The following is a 19123-nucleotide window of genomic DNA, read 5'->3' on the forward strand; positions in this document are numbered from 1 at the left end:
GAAATGCAACGCCGCTCTCTTAATACACTGTGTTAAATATTTTCCACATATTTTACTCTTGCGATTTCTTTTATTTGCTTCAAACGCAAAAACTAAAATTTATCCTCAAGTGTAATAAAAAAATACTGGCAATAATAATAATGTTAATCGATAGATGTAATTTCGTGCCTTCTTTGCAAGTTACATTTGAATAAAACTTAGATTATCTTTTTGTAATGAAAATAAACTAAGAGAAAAGAGACTTACCTGGATTTCCCGTGCCGGCGAAGTGCGGTCCATGCGGATGCGGGGGCGGATGAGCGCCGAAGAACTCATGATGAAAGGCCACCGGACCGCCATAACCGAATTCGAATTTGTCCGGGCCGAAGTACGGAAAACCGGGTGGTGGGCCATCCTCGCCGCCGAGAGCACCTGGATTTAGGTTCAACGGGAAGCCACGCATCTTACGCGAGCCTCCGAAGAAGGGGTTTCTGCCCATCGACGTCAGCTGCTTCAGCCTGCGTTCCTTACTTCTCTTGTTCTGGAACCAGACCTAGAACCAGCAAGCGGACAGACCAGCCGCTGAATTTAATCGGTGAATTATTTAACGACGGTCGGTCTTTTCTCTTTTCTCCCTCATCTTTCAATTTTCGCATATTTGTCTTGTAATTATGAATCTTGAAATAGATATTAAAATACTACGCATTTTGTAAATATTTTAAAGTACTCACGCTTATTTGCATAGTTTTACTTTTTTGTTAATGTTGTTTTATTGCTATATTAAACTGTAAATATATATCATAAATAAATATTATTCGTTTTTCGATTATATTGTAGACACCCAGTATATTTCAAGCTACTACATTTTATTCTTTTCTTTGTATTCCAGAACACACAAAAACTATGACAAACAATTTTTTATCGGCGATGAACTGTAATTTTACCTATGTCGCGAAATTATTTCGCGGTAAATATGGCGTCACTATGCCAAGTAAATTATTCTCTGGCAAATGATTTGTCGAGACATTTTTTCCTTATTATTCACGACAACGACTAACATTTTTGAGCATAGTTTTTAACAGTAATTTAGACTCCGACTACATAAAAGTATCATATTTTCTTCGTGCAAAAATCATCATAATAATCGTTTTTTTATATCATGTTTTATTTCGATATTAGTAATAATTCTATTGGTAAGAATAACAAATTAAAAATCACATAAACAGTAGCGCAACAAGTATTTAATAGCAAGCACTACAATTAAATTTAAAAAAAATTATAATTAAATTAAATGATTTTATTATAAAAGTTATATTAAACATTTTATAATTATTATTGAATAAAAATGTGGATTTAAATATTCACTTCAAAATATAATTAAAAATTTTTGAAGTTTCTTATTCTAAGGATAATAAAATAATTTTTTGAGTATTTGTTTCAATATTAATTCTTTCCTCTATAAAAATAAAAAAGTGAAAATTATACAAAAGCGCAGATGAGGGAGACGTATTCAAATGTCTTAGAAGTTTAAACTGTTATAAAAGAAATTAAGAAGTTAGAAGAGCAAATTATTCTTATTGTCAAATTAATTCTAGTGAAATTTTAATTCGGGATTTACAATTAGTACTACGAGATTTAGTTAAAACAATCATTAAAATTTCCGTAGAACAAAAATGACGAGACTTTGATAATCGAAAGAAGTCGCTGACTTTGAACGCACAAAACACAAACGTGAGACGAGAGAGAAACTTTCTCTTACCTGTATGACTCTCATGGGCAGACCGGTCTCCTTCGCCAACTGTTCCCTGATGTGTCTGGTAGGCTTCGGGGTCGACGAGAAGGCCGTCTTCAGGATCTCCAATTGTTTCGCCTTTATGGTGGTCCGTGGGCCACGTCGCTTCGAGCCGGCGCCGCCGTCGCCGCTGCCACCGCCGGCACCGCCGTCCGGGCTCTTGTTCTCCGTTTGGCTGTCCCTCGTCTCGGGATCGCCATCCAGGGAACCTTCAACCGATCAAAACCGAACTGCCGCATCACTATTGTACGACCACCGTCATCGTCACCGTTACCGTTACCACCTCCCGGGGCTTATCAAATTCGCCAAATCGCTACGATCGACAAGCGCCAGCAAGTCAACGAAAAAAAGTCTGTATCTATCGCGATAGTAAGTTTCGCAGATCTACCGATTTTAAACAGAATGATAATTTTTAAAAAGCTGAAGATATGACTTTTCTGAGAGTTAATTCTAAGACTTAGTTCGCTTTCTGTTTCCTGAAAGTCAATTACATACACACGTATGTATATATTCAAAATTAATAAATATAAAAAAAATAGCAATGTTTTCTAAATTATAATAATATTTTAACTATATATTGAATATAGAAAGAGTAGCAATATTGATTTTTGATGAAAAAGTTGGTGCAATTCGATTTTGATATTTTGTACGCTTGTCACAGCACATGTATAAATTTGTATTTTTTATGAAATAATCCTAAAGTAAAGATAACATGTTAAAACCTTGATAAATTTAAATCATTTTTTCCTATATTCTCAGATTTTTGCTTTTTAACAACTGTCACGCTGTTTATATAATTTACACAATTTACAAAGGCAATAAAGATGTCGGCTTCTGATGGGAGAAAAAGGTTGACACAATATTTTCAGCATTACACCGCACGTTCGTTATACTCGGTCGTCGATAGCGATGGGATAGTCGGTTTCTTAATCCTAAACTATGCGTATCCGCTGACGCGTGACTCGTCGGTAATCCAAAAATAACTTGTCATCCTGAGCCACGAGTCATCATTGCATTACGGGAGTTTTTAAGTAACGCCCGTCGAGTTGCGATCTCTTGTACAGCAACACTGAAGTTATTTAAAAAAAAATCGTATTATCGATCAAAAAAAAAAATAATCGCACATACACACCAAATGTTCATTTTTAGACTTTATAGTGCAAATGTTAAAGGTATAAAAAAAAAAAAAAAAAAAAAAAAAAAGAAAAAAAAAAGAATAATGACAATTTCAATGTCAAGACAGCAATAATTCTTGACGTTAAGAAGTTTTAAACTTAGAAAAAACTTACATAGAAACGAAATGTATTTTTACACTAATTTTTTCTATGAATGTTATCTCACAAATGATTTCTCAATCTATTTAATTTTTATCAATGTAAATTAAAAATTAAAATCAATAAATATCTAGAAAAAATAATGAAAACTTTAACGATTGATTACGATGAATAATTTCTGTTAAACGTTGAGAATTGTAAATTCGCTCAAGTGATCACAACTGAGAGACTGAAAGCGCGGTAGGTCTGGGACACCCCGTGTATCCCGGTATCTTCATCGGCCGGATTGAGGTAACAACAATCGAAGCCAATCCCCCGGAAGCGATGCGAAACCCCCATCGGATTATCGTGGCGGCTGCCGCGCGCGCTGAAAGCCGTACCTCGCATACGCGTGCACACACGCACACGCAAATACACATGCATATATAAGTCTCTCGACTCTCTACAGTAATCCATACACACGCACATATATATGTACGCGTATATATGAGTAGGTAGGTCTTAACCACGGGACAAAGAAAATGTTTGGACAGTGTCACACTGCACAACGAGAGGCCACCCTTCGTAAAGACACCCGCTCCCTCCCTCTTTGAGGGGAAACGAGATGCTTGTGTAGCGCGTATAATATACAAGACCCACGTGAGGAGGAGGGTTAGGCGATGTATATAGCTAGGACCAATTGTTGTATACGCGATAAAAGAGCAGGAGCCATATAATGGCTCGAAGGCTTTTCCTGCATCGCTCCCGTTGATTCGTGTCGTTGCGACGCCGCAAATTCATACTCGCAAAATCGTAGGGTGACATGATAATGTTGGTGGTCCGATCGAGTCGCTAATCGATTGCTCTTGATCGAGTTTCGAGAACTCTGGAGTAACTTATAGGGTGAGCGAACTTAGTTTACTTACCAATATGTACATATATGTGTACGATCTACGCGTAAAATGTCTAATCGAGATGACAGTTTAAATATTTCACATGTGTGTTCTTTACGTTTTGGCTACTCCATTCTTTTGTTCATGATCTTTTGCTACTTTTATGTGACATTTATCTTTCATTCTTTACGTTTCAGATAATAAAGATATTTTATTTTGTTTAGAGGTATAAAATTTGTTGCATAAAACTGTCGTCTACATTATAAAAAAATATCTATCCTAGCTTTAAAATATCGCGTTTATACATCGCTTATACAAAAGTGATTAGAAAAATTAAAGACAATTTTAAAACTATTTACAAAAAACTTTCTACATATTAGATCTATCAGATAAATATAAAAAATCCGTGCATTTTTTAAGAACACAATATTTATATATAATAATATATATAATAAGTTAGTGCACAATTTTTTCAAACAGGTTTCACTTACGAAAAAAAGAGATTTTATTTAGTACAAGACTAAATTTTCTTCACACATAAGTTATAAAATTTGCATAACTATCTCACTCCAAAAAATAACTCTTAATAAATACTTTCTTATAAAAAAAAAAAAAAAAAATTGCATGGATTTCTTTGTTCACCTCTCATGTCATCGTAATTGTATGATATTTTTCGTAAACAAGCCAAAACTTACCTTGATCCTCGGAATCTTCCTGCTTGCAGGGATCGCTCCCGAGAGGTAGTTCGCCACCGTGGCCGACGGCCTGGTCGCCAGGACCACCCGGACCAATGTTATGGGGTCCCAGGTGAGAGCCACGAACGGCCGTATCGTGATGATGATGATGCGCACTACCGTCCTCGTCCTCGTCTTCCGACCCTGAGCCCATCAACGAGTCTCCGCCTGCCGACAGGTTGGACGGTTCTGCTCGTGAACGACGCGAGACACCGACCGTTTTAATAACATTGACGAATGAATCGCCGATTTTTGGAAACAACCGCGATCGATGTATGCACGAATTATCGCTCTTCACTTTTACACAGGAGCGAAACGAAAACCTCGCCGATAAAATATCTCAGGCAATAATAACGATTGGAAAAAGTAATCTAATTATTATTATAATAGAATTTAAAAAATCAGAAGCTAATGAGTAAAGGAACATTTATTTGCGATTTTTGATAATAGGTGAAAAGTTAGTTGCGTTTCTGTGTAATTGCGAAGGTGTTATTCCTTTCAAAATCAGCGATTCAATTTGCAATAAACATGCAAAAATAGATTAGTCGTTGTATATATAAGTCTTATAGTGATATTTTAATGCAAACACAGCTCAATTCGCAGTTTTTAATTGACATTCATTTATATTTTTTTCACTTAAAGAAAGTGAGATTACGTTTGCCGTCGGCAAAAGACTCTGCGCAAGATATTAAAGAAGAATCGATTTTCCTTCAATCTTATGATCGATATTAACATTTATATGTAGCATAATTAAAAACTATTTCTTTTAAAAATATATAAAAGTCTGTGCACATTGATGCAATTATCCTGTAATTTATCAAGAAATAATTGTTATTTTCTTAAGAGAAAAATGCATGCTTATAATAAATTAACAACAATATTCGTAAACTTTAAATATAAACAATTTCATTTTTTAGCATTTGATTTAATTGATATATACAGTTATTTCAATTGTAAAATATGTCTGCAAGCGACAAGTAGTGTTTTTAAGAGTCGGCTACTGGTGCCTTCTACATTTAATGACAGTGTTACGCTCGAAATGTTTTCAACGCAGCGCAATATATTTTACGGCGGGAACCGCCGAAAAAATGGCGATAGGTGTCTCTGGATATTAATCGTCTCTACGAACATAATTATCGTGCTCTCAGGGCTCGCGCCGCTGAGAGAGAGAACGATGGCCACGGATTCGACAACCGACAAATGGCCGAGCGGATGGCAGAGATTAATGTTGAAAAAGTGTCGAGCATCAAGACGGTCATGTCGTTTAATCATCGGCCCGAAATCATTCTGAAAGCTCGCGTCAACATTCTGCCCCCAGTTGCGCATCAAATTCGTTCTCCACGCGATAAAGATTTCGAACGGTATTCCATACCTGCCTTCATTGTTCCCTCCAGTTATCCATAATCAGTATTAAAAGATGGTGATAAAAACAATTCATATATTAAAAGACGATAGAGAATAGATATGAAATGTACCTGCGCAATTTCTGGCTCGAAGGGAATATCACTTATTTATCCCACATAGTTAAAATAAAATTTTCTTATTTATTTTCTATTTTTATTTCCTATTACTTTATGTTTTTACGTTATTTTATATACATATATGTTATATGATTTTTCTATTATTTTATGGCGTATTTTATTTTTATTTTATTTTGCTCTTTGTTATATGTCAGTTCTCTTTTTATACCGTCTTTTCATATTTCTTTATTTTCAGCTAATCCTTTTCCGCGAAAACTGACCGTGTCGTTCCCGAATTCATCGAAAAATCATGAAATCCTTCTGCGAAGGCGCCATTTCGAAGTGACACTTGACGCTGCTTACGGATCCGCTCCTGGATCCGCAGGTATGCGCACCAGGGCCCCTTATGACGCCAACAACACTACAACATCGACGACGATGACGACGCTACGCAACGCGAAACTCATCGACGACGAGTCGGCGGGCCAAATCGGCCGCGGCCAAGGCGTAAATCATTTTCGTGGCACTCTCTCGCGCTCGCGTCGGCTGTCCCACGACATTGTCTCACGTACGGCGAACACAACGCGGCGCATCGAGGCCCCGAAAGAAAAAGGCGATCGAGCGAGGAGAGAGAAGAAACGGGTTGCCGGGGCGTTTTGCGGTTTCGGCGTCGGCAACGGAGCGACAAAAGGTTCGCCCCCTGCCTAACGACCTTTCGGTTTTCGTTTCACGGCTTATATACGAGTGAGGCCCTCGTGAAACCGAGCCGACCCGCCATCTCTCTCGCTCCTTCTCCTTCTCTCTCTATCTCTCTTTTCGGCCGGTGGTTCACAGTGGCATACGCGCTTGGCTGTTTTCACAGCTTGCCGCTTTCTCTCTTTCTCTCTCAGGGTAGAAACCCCGTGAAAACCTGCCCACTCCCCTCTATCCAACGATCCACCGGTCCACTTTTTTTTTTTTTTTTTTTTTAGACTGATCCCGACTCCGTGAAATCTGTGGCGGCGTGCGCGTTGAACTGTGACCCCCCTCGACCTCTCTCGCCGCTCGAAAAAATAAATCCCGAAATTCTCAAGCACTCTGGATCTTGCACGTTGTTCGTAAGAATACGTGAACGTAATGGGATATTGATATTTAAACTTATTTCATTTTAATATCATAAGAAAGAAAAATATCAATATTTTTAGTAATTTTGGTGTCTTGTTACGCGCTTTTTTTTTTCTTATTTAAGACAAATTGTATATTTTGTATATTTTTAACATCCTTCTGTTTCAACGGCATCGAAACATCGTGAGAGCATGGGCAGCCTTTTGGTTCCCCGGTCCAACATCGAAATCGGGACGGGTTGCTTCTCGACTTCGAGATCGGCGAGCGGCGGCTAGCGCGATAATTTATGACGTCTCCCTCCTCTCTTTCTCTCGCGAGCGATGGATAAAATTATTTATCGGCAGCGAGAACGGAAACGACGGAGGTGATCGTAAAACGCGCCCGAGATCGAGTACAAGAGACCGCCGCGGAAAAGGAGAAGGTGGGGAGGGGCGTGCGAGGAGGTGCTGTCGCGATAATACGCCCTTCTCTTCGTTCTCTCTGGACAGCAACGGCGCCGCGTTCCGGTGACAGCGGTGCGGAGATCGATATAATGGAAGGCGATTGTGCGTTGACTTTGTTTGCACGCCGAGCCGAGCCGAGCCGAGCGTGCGCTAAATGCGATTTCGCGCGAATTTTCGTGCCGCGATCGATCGGCCGCGTGCCGTTGACAGCCACGTGCCACGTCGAAATCGCGGCGTAGCAGCGCGATGTATTTAGGCCAAGCCGCCTAAAACACCGAAACTTATCGTTAATTCTTAAATATGCCCAACATTTAAAAAAATATTCGCTCTTATTTTTTTCGACTTTATATATTTTAATCATATTCTATTCACGGACAAAAAAAAGTGAGACTTTATTAATTTACACGAGAATAATTTTAGCATTTGTTATAATTGATTACAGCTTTTATATTTTTTATAATTTTTGTACATTATTTATATATATATATATTTTATAGAGGGATTTTTATATTTTAATCATATTCTCTATTAACGGAAGAAAAAAAGAGAGTTTATTTTTATGTTATTAATTTACATGCGAATAAAATCGGCATCTGGAGTTACAGTAAATTAATTATAACTTTTACGGTTTTTGTTATATTTCGTTATATGTCATTTAATATATTTTTCAAATATCATAATTTTTGTGATATATCGAATTTTATGAAAATATCAGTTAAATATCCGTTTCCAACAAGAAATTAAAAGATTATTTATCTATGCATAATCATCAACGAGCTAAGTATTTGTCAAATTTTTCGCAATCATGTCATCGATCATTGATAATCAGAAACAGCACCGACTAGTCTTGATATCGATTGGCAAGTAAAGACAAATACTGACATGAGATGGCATAGAAATTTTCTGGTTGTCTTTTGAATTTAAATCCCACGGCAAATCGATTTGTAAACTAAGCAGACAGTGTACACAGACGAACTGTGATATTTTGAAGTATCTTTCCTTCGTGATGTATTTTACTTTCTATTCGATATTCTGATTGCAGAGTTTATTATTAACTTTATTACTAAAAAATAAAAATACTTAATTTAACGTCATTAATTTAACCCTTCAACATTCGTAATAAAAATTTAAAATTTTAACTGTATTTTATCACAAAATTTAAATATCAATAAGAGAACAACTTTGAATCGAGCTGATTTTGTTAAGGATTTTGTGTAAGGTAATCGGAAAAGTATCGAAAGAGGTGGTTTAGGTGACTCACCGTGATGACCGTGCACGTGATGCGTGTCCGGCAGCGGTTTGCCCGACAGGTAGTCCTGCTTGCAGACAAACTTGTTGTCGTCCAGGACATAGAGCTCCTCGCCGGTGCTCATCTGTTTTCGACATACTAGGCAGGTGAAACAATTCAGGTGGAAAACCTTGTCTCTCGCTTTCCTTACGAGGTCCTGTGGGTTTATCCCTTGAAGACAACCGCCGCACTTGGTGCCATATCGCCTAGAACATAATTCAAATTTATTGCTAGTGAGTCGATGAAAAGGAATATAATGAGCGCGTGGGTGTCTAAAGTGCTTGTTCTTGCGCAAGAGGTGTAAGAGATTCTATTAAAAAATGTAAATATCATAGAAATATATCAAAAATATAAAATATAAAAATATTGATAAAATCTCATAAGCAGAGATACACGTGTAAAAAATAAATTATTATAATAGTAACAATATATTATTATACATATAGGTATTACAAATATCAACGATTCTATTAAATTGCAAATTTTAATATGATAGCATGTTAACAAGAATAGAAGCGTGCTTACAAAATAATAAATTAACAGTGCGACCGCTTGTCATCTGTGTCAGCTGTGAGTTCGCATTACAACGAAATTTCCATGAAGCAAGTTTCAAACTAGCTAGACTATAATCCTATTTAATTTTCCAATTTCTTTGAGAGAGACTTATCAAAGTTTTAGCAAAACGTGAATGAAATTGTCAGGGAAGGTTGGTATTAAGTGTAGAAGATACTATGAAAGGTTGATCATAAATATACCTGATTTCGTGATTTTTCACATTTTTTTCGCGAAGGCGTATTACATCGCGCGACGTTGTAATTTCATCGTGGCACGTTAACGCCAACCCTTAATCATTAAACCGCAAGTATCGCCACACACCGTGTTATTATCACACGTACGACGCGGTTCTCGACAATTTTTCCTGAGGATGGATGCCATGGATCATATTTCACAGCTCGATAACAGACTTCCTTCGAAAAATGGCAAAGCGCGTCCCATCTTAATTTAATTCGTAAAGTTTCGAAGCGATATATCAAAGTCGTTTCTTATCTACGAAAATAACCGATGCCCACACGCATTCGATAAACGCCCTCGACTACCGGAGTTAATATTGGAGCAGCAATACTCATCGAATGCGAAAGTTACAAGTTCTATTTGTGACTCAGTCGGACCGCAAACGCCGATGAAAGAAATACGGCGCTTTTAAAGAGATGGCGGTTTAATGCTCCGATCCGGCATAAAGAGAGTCGAAGGCCCTACCGTGTCGTAAAAAACGCACCGCGGGTTCGTCCGATCTTTTTTCCTCGTTGAATCGTTAAGCGCCTTGCTTTTTTAGACGTCTCGCGCTGATCTCTCGTTAAACGTTCTTCTATTTCGCTGTTATTGTGCCGTTGCGTCACATTGCGAACTTAAATCGTAAAGGTATTACAACCACAACTACAAAAGAGCTTTATTATTAAAGAGAGAATTATGAAATTATATTATATAAGTGAGGAAATTATATTGAAAAATCATAAAAATATATAATTAAGTCGGAAAATTATACAAGAAAAAAATAAATAATTTTGTTAAATAAATTGAATAATTTTATAAAATACTTTCGAAAATCAAATTTTAAAATTATAAAATTATATTGTATACCTACAGTTATACAATATGTAATAAAATTATATATAATATGCGATTACACATACGATCACTGAATCTTAAAATTTCGAAATTATAAAATTTAATTTTGAGATAATGTGTAATATGACAAAATTAAATTAATAAAGAAAGGAACATAGGTACTGCTTCCGGGTGGGCGCGTGATAGTTCGTGAATCAAGCCGGAACAATCGTCAAGCCAATACATCTCTGTAACTGTATCATTACAATGGCAGAAGCTACACTCTTCTAACTGGCAATCCAGATCGATCTAACTATAGCAATCACGCAATTAATTATAGCAATTAGCCAAGGCCCTTAGGGCTGGCGTGTTTCGAAGAACGAACATCTCAATCGATCCCTTTCCCGTCATCGTTTCGCCAACAATAAACAAGTTAAACGCGAATGGCAGATCGGAGAGATCACGAAATCGGTCGCTTATTAGCAATTCGGTAGGGCGATATTTATCAACTTGCAGTTTTCGATGCTTTATAATTTACGTTAACAGCATTACAATAAAAAAAGTTAAGATAAAAAGCAGCATAAAAGGTAAGTATTCTTTTTCAAATATAAAAATGCCAAAATCTGTTACAAATAGTTAAAAAAAATATATGTATCTTTATTTTATTAAAAAATAAATTCCTTTTATTATTATTCGATATCTTGATTTGAATATCTGTAATTTTTTATGAGCTCCACAAATAGCTAGATGTCAAAACTACGAATTGTTTTCAATGCATTTTTGGATTTTGTCGTTTCAAAATTGCATTGAAAAAAATATTCAACAATATTTGTAAGACTACTTTTTAAGTAATAAATATCTCATCAAATATCAATACATTCTATCAATATCTTTTGCGATTATAACATTTTTAAGATAACATTTTTAAGATATCTTTTTATTGCTTATCGAAATGAAATTTACATGAGATTTTATTTTCAGTAATGCGTCATTATTTCAATAATGCATACTATCGCACGATCAACCATAAAAAGTACAGAGCACTCATAAACCAATGCACTCGTATGGCAATAGAAAACACAACGTGTCGGCAGTCGAGCCGTGATCCGGACGCTACTTGAGAGTCATTGTTAGCCTAATTGTTCTTGGTGTACCTGATGGTTGTGCGCGTAGGCGTGCATATCGACGTGCATTTTAACGCACAATAAATCCCGTGGAATCTCCCTCTATTGACTGTTTGTCGGACACCGTATCACAAGCGACCCAATTCACCGGTGACTTTATTACCATGGATATACCGACGAGAATGCAAGGTGCGCAACGTTTTTCGTCGCTAAGCAAAAATGCACACGACAATGAAACCTCGCACGGTTTCACATTTAACGGCGATGTCGTTTTAATCGATATTAACAAATTCATGAATCGCATGAATTGTTAAATCTCTGTAAACCGCTGCAATTGTTAACCGTTTAACGCACCGTTAATTCTCGAATGTACTATTCAATTTTCGTTCCGTTCCAATGTTACATACAATGTAATTTAAATCAACAAGAGGGTTTTTATATTGTGAGAATTAATTTGACAAGTATGGAGTATGCTAAAAATTTTAGTAATATTTTATGCAACGTATTGACTTTCCCAAAGGGCATTGGATGACTGGTTTGTCATGAGAAATTAAATATTTTAGCCAATAGACGAGAAAATTACGCTATTAATGAATTAAAGTGCGGGCTAATCGGGTTAATAGAATGTTCCGCGAGTGATGATTGTAATAGCTAAATAAACGCGTTTCATCGCATACGTATCCCTTTTTTTTTCTTGGAAAATGTTCATTCGATCTCTTAATGAGTTTTCTCGTGATTCGTTTTAATATTAATTATCATCGCGCGCCGCTGCGTCTCGCGCAACCGGTAATTCGACACCATCGCCATTTAACAGATGGATAGATCTCAAGCACGCGTGACGCCATTGATGGATCAATAATTATTCATCACTCTCGTCGCACCCTAAAGAACTAACGCAACGCGCAGCTTCTTTTTAACCTACGTATACCCGTTTTGCATACCGCGAGAGCGTTTCCCACCGCAGCCTTTACCGCCTCTGAAATATTTTACGTCCCGCGGTTGATGTGCATCTCGCGAAAAAGGAGAAAGAGAGAGAAAGAGAGAAAAGAGAAAAGAGAGAGAGAGAGAGAGAGAGAAAGTCGTAGACGGAAAACGCGTCGTGTATCTCAAAGAGGCAGCTCTCTCTTTCTCCTGTCTAGGTGGAGTCCGGTCGCTCGCACACCGTCGGTGAATATCAAAGGTTGTGCTGCACGTGTCTGCAACATTGTATTCGCGTATTGCGCCGCGAATTGCCCACGTCGGGGTTTCATCGTCCGTCGTGTGCTCAAGCTCTCCAACTCTCTCCTTGTGGACCGAGATCTCTCGGTAAAAGTAGACACCTTCCAACGCAGATCGAAATTATTTCTCATAAAAATTTACACACGCGTACATACATACATATATATATATATATATATATATATATATGACAATGTCATTATCATATGTCATATATATATATATGACAAATAAATACATATGATGTGAAAAATTCTGATTTTGATTAATTTTTTAAATTTCTTTAAACATTAAAGATATTAAATTAATATATCTACCAATAAAAAATATAAATAGAAATATCTTTGAAAATTGTTTCTTGTAAAAAATGTAGAAAAATATCTTAAAATCGCATCAAACTGTGAATAACGACAAACGGAAAAGAATAGCAATGGATAGTGATTGCCGTTATCGGCGTGTCATTTTGCAACGCAAGTGTCGTACAGCTCACATCGTTCTGTAGAAAACAACAGTATGCAAAGAATCGTTCATTATCATCGTCGTTGCATAATTATTTTCGCGTCGAACGTTTCACGAACCGCATTCCCGCTCGGACCAGTCATCGCGATACCGACAAGCGATCGACAAGCATCGATCATCAGTAAACGTCACCATTGGATCAAAAATGTTTAAAATTCTTCGATACTCTAAATATTTTTTTTTATATAGATATTTTAATCGTAAGAATAACTAAAAGATAATTAAAAAAAAAACAATATCAAACATGAATTTGGAATTTTTCTTTGTTAATCCTAAGAATGTGCAAGATACTTGTATTTTTAAAAATTAGATTAATCGTATACTTTGTGTAATGTATGTTAAATCGTAAAAGTATATTAATCATATATTATTTAATTATTTAAATAATTAACATTAATTAATTAACTAAATTATTATATTATAATTAATAATTATTTCATTATTAATCTTAATTATTATTATTATTATTATTATTAAATTACTGAAATGAGATATTATTATTAATATTAATTAAATAATTTATATCAATCGTATATTTTTTGTAAAAATAAAAGATTCCTATCTCTCTCCTAAAGATAAATTGTCTCGAAAATCTTTGAATTTACCGATCACTGATCGATAGCGATCCCGCTTGGATTGATAACAAGAGTGGGCAGTTTTCCACGCAGAGGTGAAGGGTGTATCGCCCCTTATCGATCAACACGGACGACGGATCGCGTGATTACGAGACGCCGCTCGGCGGGAGCGTCCTGTAATCAGCCGACCCCGGGGCACTCTTTCTCGCCGAACTATCCATCAAGCTGTCCGAATTAACGCTCGCGATCCGAACAACGAAACTATCATCGCGGAAGCTGCGCGAGAGATGATCTCCGACTCTTGACGACGACGCGGACGGAGATGAGAGAGAACGACGAGGACAATAACGGCTGTCATTACGTTCCGTAGCTCGGTCTAATTAGAGGAATTATTTAATTGATCATAGTAATTAGCCGCGACCGTGCCGACTTCTGCAGGTGCAGTTGCGCTTGACGATGCGCTTCGAGGGGTATTCCTATGCTGAATCTGTTTCTCTTTGTTCTGCTTCGCTTTTTTTTTCTCTCAGGAGAAGACAGGTTCGTCCTCGTCGAGAAGAAAAAAAAAAGAGAATTCCCAAAAAAGGAGGCAGGCCGTAAAAATCATTAATAGAAAGGCTTACGTGGTCCCACGCGTATGTGTCGGGGGAGGCGGAAAGAGAAAGAGGAACGAAACTCCCGGGGGCGGGAAAGAGTGGCAAGGAGAAACCAGGAGGCTCCCTTAAGAAGGAGAGCGTAAAGAGCCTGGGTTGGAATTCCGGCATGGAGCAAGAAATATAGGACAGGCGGATGGGAAAAAAGAAAAGGGGTGTGCCCGGAGCGCGATTTGCTACGGACCCTACAAAACGCGTGTACGCGCGTCCGCGGTTGAACGGACAGACGGACAGATGGACGGACGGTGTGCGTCCCATGGATACACTGGACACTGGACAGTCCTAAGATGTTCGAAAAGGCTCTTTGTTATTCGTCTCTCTCTCTCTTTTGCGATACAACGAATTATTTTGATCGTACGAATCATGATAGGGATGTCTAGTAATTATTAGATAGATATCATATATATTCGCATTTTTGGATTTTCAAAAAAGAGAAAACAATATTCAATTAAAAAATATAATTTCATTTATCAACTTTATAGTAATTTTAGACAAAAATATTTTCAAACATATGATGTACAAAATACATTAATTTAATTTTTATCAAGGTAATTTTTTAATTTAATTTAAAATAATATATATTTTTTTAATTTCATTACTTGATACGTAATTCTTGTGTTTAAGGTATCAATATTAAATATAAACATCGATAGTTTATACCTATTATACTTAAAGGAAAAATACAATTTTAAGAACAATTATAACAATATAAATAGTTTATAATTATATTGGTATACAAATATATATATATATATATATATATATATATATATATATATATAACATATGAGACTGACACAGAAATCACTTTAAATTTTAATTTTCTAAATAGAAAAATATTGTCTAAAAACGAAAATCCTGATGGCCAAACATAATGTTTCTTGTATGTTCCTAAAGTGTCACATCCCTTTTTTTATATAATTGCTCGAAGATCAGCTCTGTCGAGGACAAGTCAACTTTAACTGGCGTCTCGACACAACGCGAAACCGAAAATAAACGCGCAGCATGCGCGAAGCAGCGCGGATAATCTTCTGCAAATACAACGTGCGGAGAAATAAAAGCGCGTTCGCGCGCGCGATGCATACATAACACGAGACATTTCATCGTGCCGCGTTGCGCCGCGGGCACCGATATTTCAAGATACGATATTTCTCTCTTTATTTTTTCTCCTCTTTTCCCTTTTTCCCTCCTCTTTAATCTCCCTTTGGCGTACGCTATCTAATGTACGACAGCAGCAACGGGAAAGAGGGATCACCGGGAGGGACAGCGTGATATAAATTTGCTCGACAACGCGGAACAGACAAGTAACCCTTCCACATATAAAGTAAGATCTTTACTCTCTTTCTTTCTCTTTCTTTTTTCTCTATAATTCTTATTATAGTATATATATATATATATATATATATATATATATATATATATATATATATACGTATTTCTGAATTATTTTTTCAGTATTATTATTATATATTTCTTAAGAAAAAGACAGAATGTCTTTCTGTCTACGATAGTGCCAATAAAATATTTCATATATTTTTTCCATAAAGAGTTCTTGCTCCTTAATGATTCAGATGTATGTGTAAATTTTATTAACTTTTATCAAATTTTTTTACATTATATTTATGCATTATTTCCTTGAACTCAGCTTAAGAGGAAAAGAGAAAAAGAGAAGGAGAGACAAAGTTATAGGCCTACAATTATATTAAGTTGTTAGCTATGTTGTATTTACTTTGTGCATAATCTATAATCCGCTTTAACGCAGATTTAATCCCAAGATGGAATAAATCTCTCTATCTATTTATATCTCATTATCTTAGATGCTTACGTTTCATTCATTCAACTAATCCGCTCATTATTGTAATTTGTGAAATTCTAATTTTCGAATTCACAACGGAAAGAATAACATAGGTAAACTAAAAGTAATATTTTAGTCTTTTATTATAATTCCTCCTCTAGTCTTTTATTACAAGTCCTCTTTCTTTCTATGTGTGCATATAAATAATATTTATACATTTTTCATTAAACGTTATTGATTAAGTCATTCGACTAATTTAGAAAGAAAAAAGTTTTTTTAAAGATTCAAGAAATATAAAAGTTTTTTTAGAGATTCAAGAAATATTGAAAAAACTCTCTCTCACACATTTTCTTTCTAACAATGATACATCTTAAGATCATTTCTGTATTAAAATTGTCAATAAAGAATCGATATTCTCTTCTTTCAGGTTTTCTGCCACGATCCCTCATCGATATCTCATAACGCGAAAACTTATCCGCGGTACCAATGGAGTCTAATTATTCAGGAATCCAATTAGCACATAGCGTTCTTTCGCGGCACTACGTTTTCTTCGGGAAAGCATTTCCTCGTAATCAGAGTTTCAAATCGTAAAGACTCATAACTGTCATTGAATTTTCGCCAGCTGAATTCGCGAGATACTTCGCGTGCTTGCTTATCGCTGGTGAATATTAATCCGTGAAATATCGACAATTGCAACCATCATCACGCGTATCGAAGGACTTACACAATTATCACAATGCATATATGTATTTAGACGAAATGGAATATAAAATAAAAATTTGTTATTATCTGTTCTAGATCTAGTTTTCACAAGAGCAGTTTCTTGTTTCGGAACAAAGATAATGTCATTCAAACAGTGTGAAAAGTTTCGACGTGGCGAGAGTTGCGAGAGGATACATTCACATCTATACGTTATAACTTTCAAGAAATAACAAAGTTCAATTAAAAGCTTTATCCAATAAAATTTTATAAAATATTATATTTTTGCAACTCTATGCAAAATGCGTTTATTTCAAACAAAGCAATATTAATCTGTGTGTTAAAAATATAATATAATATTGTAAACACACAAAATATTTAATCTTTATCTCTTTTTTTCTTTTATATTTTTTAAATAAATTGCATCAGTTATATAAAATAAAAGAAGAGTAGAGATATAGAAATTAAAACAATAGACATTTATTGGACAATCGCTAAAATAACATTCCGAAAATTCTTACCGGAAGTAATTCGAATTCCTCATCTGTTTACGCGCATAAAGAGGCCTCGCATTCATAATCTCTCCATGCCGTGCTACAGCGAAATGTGGCTTGTATGTCTCGTTTTAACGGGGCGCGTAATGTGATAAAAAAAAAAAAAAAAAAAAAAAAAAAGGAAAGTGGACCTCTGCATAAAATTCCAGAGGCAGAGGCGATAAAGGGTCTCTTCGAATTTAGGCCATTCCTCGTTCGTGCCTTCCCGCCTTCGTATAATCGCTTTTTCCCTTTTTTTTTTGCTCTCTATCGCCGCATCTTTCTCGAGATATAATCGCGGTAACGGATTGCATTTAGCTTTATTATAGTCCTGTCAATTATATATCATTATTCTACTTTTTTTTTTCAACCGGCTCGTTATCGAAACATAGTAAATGGATTCGAATCGTTCCATTGGTTTTCTTTCGTTTCTTCTCATTCTCCCTCTCTCTTTATCTATCTTCACCGTGACTTTATTTCTCTGGACATTGCCAAGTTTGTTGTCAACGATTGTATGATATTACTTAAACATTATTCGGATTAGATTCGCGTTACCGGGATATTCCGACTGGATTCAAGAGCATAATTTCTTTGCAAAAATGCGGTTGGTCCAAACAGGCCAGCATTCATCACCAACGACGTGACACACTTTACAGCTATAAACCACTATAATTTTTTGTAATTTAAAACCTTGTTGCTAGATGTATTATTATAGACATTAGTTTTCCCGCGCGCGCAAGAATCTAATATTTCACTCTTGTTACCACATACACAGTTCCTTAAATATTTAGCCGCGACGGAAGAACAATACCAGGAACAACTTAATCTTATTCATACGAGTGACTAATCATTCTCTCAGCTGTTTATGAATAAGCACGAGCGATTCATGCTAATCGCGAATAAGAAGGGCCCGGTGTGACGCAAGAGTTGGTAGTTGGCAAAAACGAGCGCATATATAAACGTGTACGCATCGCGATGCCCGGCCTTCCTGGAAGGGAAACGGGACCCGAGAGAGCTGCACCTTCCCTTCCACCTTTCCTCCCCCTCACCCTCTTCTTGTCCATGATGTTCGTCCACTCTGCGATCGCGCCGGCTCCGTCACGCCCAACAAACTTCTCCTACGACTCGTAACGGGCGTCACGCCGCATTTATAATGTTTCCACGTTTCAGTTTCGATGGGTCCACTCCTGCAGAGTTGAGAACCGAACGGAAGGACAATGGGCCTATCACGTCGGCGCCTTTGGCCCGAAAAATCTCGCTCGATTATATGATCCTTCAATTATTCAAGAAATTTTTTTTTATTGACATATGGACCATACAAATTTTAATATTATATATAACAAAAATAAAAAAATAAGAAAAATTATTTTATAACAATAAAAGATGAAATAAATTAAATTAAATTGATATCTTTTATTTAGAATAGTTTCCACACAGCAATTTTGATAAAAATTAATAA

At 36.2% G+C, this 19123-nt stretch overlaps 1 protein-coding gene across 5 annotated transcripts in view; it reads right to left on the reverse strand.

Moving 5' to 3' along the window:
- The window catches only part of Lim1 (LIM homeobox 1), a 40316-nt gene that overhangs the window by 3193 nt on the left and 18000 nt on the right, over positions 1-19123 (reverse strand). For 4 of the 5 annotated variants that reach the window (XM_072889989.1, XM_072889990.1, XM_072889988.1 and 1 more), the window contains 4 exons: positions 8920-9152; positions 4613-4840; positions 1739-1980; positions 247-532 (listed from right to left, as the gene is read on the reverse strand). In XM_072889989.1, coding sequence (XP_072746090.1) covers positions 247-532; positions 1739-1980; positions 4613-4840; positions 8920-9152 — 989 coding nt within the window. The remainder of the gene's footprint in view (positions 1-246; positions 533-1738; positions 1981-4612; positions 4841-8919; positions 9153-19123) is intronic. The other variant, XM_072889991.1, reaches the window with a different exon arrangement.

This window comes from Anoplolepis gracilipes, chromosome 4, assembly GCF_047496725.1.
Source record: "Anoplolepis gracilipes chromosome 4, ASM4749672v1, whole genome shotgun sequence".
Lineage (NCBI taxonomy): Eukaryota > Metazoa > Arthropoda > Insecta > Hymenoptera > Formicidae > Anoplolepis > Anoplolepis gracilipes.